Raw genomic sequence first — 6589 nt, 5'->3', positions numbered from 1 at the left:
CAAGTGCTTTACTGGCTCACCATTTTGCCTTCTTTGGAAACAATTTTCTAGCATGCTTCCATAGTGCACACCCTTCGCAAACTTGATCTATTTTGTGTACTTTTGGCAATCCCGTAACTATATCCTTTTAACTCATATTGACTAAGGTATCATAGTTCACATGTCCGTATCGTTGATGCCAAAGTGTTGAGTCGTCTTTTACGGTCATGTTTAGGGCCAGTGTTATATCCTTATTTGGATTCAAAGGAAACATTTTGTTGCCCGTCATATTTATGTTAGCAATGGTTGTTCTTGATTGATCTTTGATTTCACATTGGTTGTTTTTGAAGTGTACATCATAACCCTTTTGTGTTAATTGTCCAACACTTAACAAATTGTGTTTAAGTCCTTGAACATAAAATACATTTTGTATAGTTTTTTTCTTTTCCTTTAAGATTTATCCGAACCTCACCATACCCGAGTACTTCAAGTCTTTTATCGTCCCCTGTTCTAACTTCTCGTCTTTCAGCATTATTTAATGTGATGAATACATCTTCGTTGACTGTCATATGGTTGCTACAACCACTATCTAGATAACATTGAGTGTGATTGTATGTTTCTTCCATGTTAGAACATGGTTTCATTTTCTTCGTTATCTTCATCATTCTCATGCATTAATATGTTGTCTCTATGTTCATCATTGTTTTTCATGGCGCAAAGTCTACTTATGTGACCAATCTTTTGACAATTATAACATTTTATTTCGCGGTTTGAATAGAAGATTCTGCCTTTTCCTCTACCCCGTCCTCTAAAGTTTCTAAAGCCTCTATTTCTATTAAGATCAGAATTAGAATTTAAGTTTTGAACCTGAAACGCTTGGTCTATTGGTTGTGCATCGTATTGCTTGAGTCGTAATTCGTGCGATTGTAGTATTCCCATTAATTCTTCAGTAGACATCGTCGTTACATCCTTAGATTCTTCTATTGCAACAACAACTGATTCAAATTTCCTTGTTAACGTCCGAAGTATCTTCTCTATAATCTTTTGTTCTTCGATCTTTTCTTCATTCATCTGAAGTTTATTTACAATAGTCGTGATTTTGTTGAAATATTCTTCAATGGTTTCCTTCTCAGTCATTCGAATAATGTCGAATTCACATCTTAGTGTTTGGAGTTTGACACGTTGCACTCGTTGTTCCCATTTATAAGCCTTTTGCAGTATGTCCCATGCATCCTTTGATGAAGATGAAGTCGCTATCCGATCAAATACGGGTTCACTGGATGCTTGAAAAAGAATATGGAGTGCTTTCTTATCCCGTCGCTGATTTTCTCTATGTTCAATAGTCACCGCCTCCGTTGCATTCGCCAGTAAATCGCTGCAACCCGTTTCAAAAATACCCCAAAGATCTTGTGATTCTAATAACACACGCATCTGAATGTGCCAATGGTAGTAATTGCGTCCCAATAATTTGGGAATCTGGGTTTGTAATCCGTTCCCTTGTGCCGCCATCATATTTTCGTATATCACTTAAATAGATTTTCATTCGAGAGTTAATTGTCAATCAATTTGAGGAAGGTTATCAGAGATATCTTAATTAAATCTGGCTCTGATACCAGTTTGTTGTATAATCAAACTGGATGATGTTTGTTGTATAATCAAATTGAATGTTCACGTATATTGAAAAGTGAAATCGATACCCGTCAAATGTGAATGAGTCTAGGGTTATATAGCCCCTGGACAATAATTGTCATCCGACCCACAATGAATTCGGATCGGTATGACATAATGCAAATAATAAAGTACAAATTATAATATAAACGTATAACTTAATCTAGCATAATCTAATATGTATTATCGTGCTTAATAGTTTGCAGATAACGAACGCTCCTGAGACAAAACAATCACACGATATTAACGGTAGTATTGTGAAATGGCATGTGAAATCGGCTAGTGCGATGCTCATCATCAAGACTAGGGATAGTAATGAAACCCGAACTCGATGGGAAAACCCTGAACCCGACATAGATGGGACGGGTAATACACGGCCCATTAGGGTTTGGGACGGGTTTGAGATTATTTTTAAACTTTTTTACGGGTTTGGGACGTGTTTAGGATTTCTAATATACCCGATTAAATAAAATCATTTGCCCGATTATATACCTGATGTGTCCGATATAGCTTATTATATTATATATATACTATATTTCAAATTATAATTTGTCGAAACGTGTGTATGTCAATTATTTGAGATATTTTATCTTTATGGTAACCATCTTTGTAATCAGTTAGTTATATTTTGTCACAACCCGGCTGGGTATACCCGACGGTATTTTATCAAAACCCGATAGGAAGCCCGAAACCTGATGGGAAACCCCAACGGGTGATTACCGGTTAAAACCCGACGGGTTTGGGACGGACTTTAATAACCGGGTATAGGTTTGGGAATACCTAAACCCAACCCAAATCCGACCCATTGCCATCTCTAATCAATACTATGGTCGAAGATGAAGTTTTTAATCATATTCGAGAACTCGAATGCCCAAAACAAGCGTGGAACACGCTCGAGACCTTATTCACAAAGAAGAACGATGCACAGTTACAACTAGTCGAAGGTGAACTGATGGCGGCTTCCCAAGGTGATCTTTTGATTTCAAAGTATTTATGAACAATCAAGAACTTGTATCATGAAATAAAAGAGCTCGATCCCTAATTTTGGGTTAGTGACACTCGTATGAAACGGATACTCATACATGATTTAAGGTTGGAATGTTGCAACTTCATTACTGCTAGCGCGACTCAACCTAGCATCACCGAATTCGAAAACATCCTCGTCATATAAGAAGCGTTGACAAAACAAATTATGGTGCTGACGGGCTAATCTTGCATCAAAAAAAGTATAAGATCGAGACACTACAACGGTTTGGGTTATTTGATTCAAAAAGCTAGCTACAACAACGATGGATACGAACACACGTTTTTACCGAAAAAAGTAGAAAGGCTTGAAAATCTAACCATGTATAGGCAAATTATTGGTAGCCTTATTTATCAAAGCTTAACAAGACCATATATTGATTTTTCTGTTGGGGACTTGAGTCGGTTTATGCAAGAACCGAAATGCCCCCATTTTTTTGCAGCTCAATGGGTGTTCCAATATGTTATAAACATGATGGGTTAGGAGTTGAGTTCAAGAGAGGGTTGAAAGTCGAACTCAAAGGGTCATGTGTTGCGAATTATGCGTGTTATATGAATGACCAAAGGTCGACAGCAAATTATGTCTTCTCTATTGGAGAAAGTGCGGCATCATGGTGTAGTAAACAACCCACCGTTTTTTTGTCGATGATAGAAGCCGAATACTGAGCATCAACGCTGGAAAAGCAAGAACTAGTGTGGCTATTGGGTGAAGTGAATCAAAAGGTTGATTACAAGGTTAAACTTGTGACAACAAGTGCGCGATACAACTCACTGAAAATATGATATTCCATGCTAGAACCTAACACACCGAAGTGCACTACCACTTCGTATGGGAGAAAGTGTTGAATGGTGAGGTCGATGTGGTTTACATCCATACAAATGAACTAATGGCAAATGTGTTAACGAAGGGTCTGTTTTAGGAGAAACCGACAAAGTTTTGTTTAATTTTTGGTAATTACGATAATATCGATCGATATTGAGAGGGAGTGTGAAATTATAAGCAATACCATATATGTAGACCGGTAAACTCAAAGGGTGGTTATGAAAGAGATCAAACTTGAAGGGTTGAATTTAGTTACTTGGAGTTTAAGCTTAAACTATGTTCATCCTTTGTTTTGTTTGAATTTTAAATTTGTATTTGAGTCATAGTAGGAGTAGGGATTTGGGTCTATATAAACAAACCCATGTTTATTTGTTTTCTTTTCACTATTTACGTTTTCAATATTAATCAAAAATCGGTCGTGATCAATATTTGTGTTCTTGATATCTCCGAGTTAATCATAAGTACACAATAATTTCAAAGCTCAAGCCAATTAATAGCGTGTTGCATGCACAAAACAAAATGCAACTAGGGACAAAAGCGATTCCTAGCAATTTGCCATGTTACACAACCTGACCCAACCCGCCCGTTTATCTACTCGTACTAGTTAATAAGTAATGACATTGGGACCTAACAACTGTTGGTCTTGACCTGATTCCAATTCCAAAGGTGGTATCAGATAACTTTATTTGACGGATCCAATACAATGGCTTTAACTTTTCTGCACGCGGGTGGTTTTTCGCTTCTCAAAACTTTGTTCAAGTCTTTGATCAGGACGAAAGAATCAGATTTTAATTTTTTTTATCTTTATCTTTAGCCAACTTTATCCTTTTAAGACTTTGCCTGTTTTATACTTTGACCAATCCACATTGTCTATATATTTACACCTCTCTTTCTAGAACAGATTCCTTCACTTTATTCTTTCTTTTATATTGTTTAACCAAATTAAGCTTAGAAGCGCTAAGGGGTTGCTTTTTTATATATCAAACGTTAATTTGTGTAAAGAGTAAAGTGCGGTTTTCTCGTCCTAACCTTTCAAAAGTGACTTCATTAGGGGCTATATGGAGTTGTTTTGTTCCTGTTCCCCACATGGTATTTGTTCAAGAATTTATTTGGCTTCAAAAGTGACTAATTGTTTAATTAAGAGTTGTAAGACCTTCGGCCTCTTTTTGTGGCTTTACACCTCAATTATTTGGTCTAATTCTTAAAAGGATATGTACATTAACAAAGTTGTGCATCCTATATTAGTATATTACGGTAGATCGGCCAACTTACAACAATCCAGTTAGCAATTTGCATTTGGAGAAACTTGATAATTACAAGTAGGGTGATCCAACTTAAAACGGTCGTAACTTTTGATCCATATGAAGTTACTAGGCGGCGGTCACAACCTCGTACGTTTTGCTTTGATCATTTCACCCCGTTTTTATGTTTTTTGAGTGATTTAGTTTTCATATAAAAGAGAGTTCGATATGTTGTTTTCTCGTTCAATAATGTATCAATTTTCCCTTTAAAGTTTCACTATTATCTTTGTATAATTCTAGTAAGCGTATTATATAAAAGATCAATATGATATCTCATAAAAGCTATAACATCTCCAATGGGTTTCAAAGTTACCAACGAACACATACGTGGAAGAAATGGTTGGTCCCAGCAGGTGGTGTCTAATGTGGAGGTTCGACTACATATGATCTAAGGCCCAGAGCCCAGAGGTATATATTTTTTATAGCTGTGAGTACACAGTGTTTGCTTTCTGAATCCAATTTAGTCTACTCACTTTTATGAAACTTGTTACCTTAAAACGAAGCAAAATTGACATGTGCGCACCGCTAGCACTTACCGGTCATCGTTGACACCATGCACCGTCATGCCTTTGACGGCACCTTCTGAAGTTTGGTGACCAGGATCGATAAACACAAAACGAATTTAGATCATAAGCTTGATTCTTGTAACTTTCATTAGCTCGGAAGATTATAATACATAAAAATGATATAACCCACAAGCTCGGGTATATATACTAGTTTAAACATTAAAACCTAATTAGACTAGAATACAAACTCCTTATCATACTCAAATACTAATTAGTAAAAACATATTTAAACAATAATTAATAAATAAATTCCTTGTTGTCCAAGTCATTTGCTCGACTTGTTCACCAAGTAATTTATACCATGTAAACCAAGTCACGTGCTCAACTTGATAAACAAGACACCAACTCATCATAGGCTCGATGAGTCAGCCCAACCCGCCTCATTGACTCGAGGACGGAAATTAAGTCCAACAATCACCCCCCTAATTTCCGACTTGAAATAGGTAGTCTTTGACTTTGAACTTGTCTCCTTTGACATGTTGTTTTGACCCATGATCTTGACCTTCTCGGCTTTCACAACCATATTGATCTTCATCATCTCGGTCTTAATCTCCAGGAACTCATGTTGATCTATGATTGTGTTCTTTCGGCTCTCCCAAACTCGATCAACTTCATGACCTTGTCCCCGACCATTCGATCTGTCGTATGAACTCTCACATCCACTCATTTGATTGCGATACTGGTCAGCTAATCGAGCGAACACCAATCTTCCTTGATTTTCTTTTGTTCCCGAATCACAACACGAGCACATCTTTCAAATCAAAATTTTGGTCAAAAAATAACTCGCTCATCCCCGTATATAAACGATCTCTAAGTTGAACCTACTCGTCCAACCAAAATAAAATAGCTAATAAGGGTGGCTAAACCAAGTTGTTTAACCGAAAGAAGGAAAAGAAATAAAGATAAAACAACTTGTGACCTTTTATTCTTTTTCTTCGAATTACCTTCTTCGTCTCGATCGTTGCCCTTTCCTTTTCCTTTAAACTTTCTCGCCTTATTGAACAATAACTTTCCATGACTATTGGGTTCATCTTCAACACTATTCACACGATCTTCAAAAGCTTTAAAGACGCCCGATTATTTCTTCAAACTTGAGTGTCTTGAGATCTACCATTTGCTCGATAGAAGCTACAATATTTATGAATCTTTTAGGCATGCCAGTTAAAAAATTTCTCACCAATCTTGTTTCATCTATGGCGGAACCAAGTGCTGCAAATTTAGTTGCTAAA

At 36.7% G+C, this 6589-nt stretch overlaps 1 protein-coding gene across 1 annotated transcript; it reads right to left on the bottom strand.

Annotated features, from left to right (window-relative positions):
- Positions 1-606: 606 nt before the first annotated feature.
- Positions 607-1488, bottom strand: LOC143592228 (uncharacterized). The gene has a single exon (XM_077072188.1). The coding sequence runs from the start codon at positions 1486-1488 to the stop codon at positions 607-609; it is 882 nt and encodes a 293-aa protein (XP_076928303.1).
- Between the last annotated feature and the right edge of the window lie 5101 nt (positions 1489-6589).

Source organism: Bidens hawaiensis, unplaced genomic scaffold (assembly GCF_021521415.1).
Source record: "Bidens hawaiensis isolate Kalapana, Puna unplaced genomic scaffold, B.hawaiensis_p1.1 tig00040624_1, whole genome shotgun sequence".
NCBI lineage: Eukaryota > Viridiplantae > Streptophyta > Magnoliopsida > Asterales > Asteraceae > Bidens > Bidens hawaiensis.
Note: the sequence above shows the minus strand (reverse complement) of the source record. Positions and strands in the feature narration are given on the sequence as shown.

Bases quoted from the DNA above. Each gene is read 5' to 3' on its own strand.
- LOC143592228 (XM_077072188.1), bottom strand. From the start codon at position 1,488: ATGGCGGCACAAGGGAACGGATTACAAACCCAGATTCCCAAATTATTG.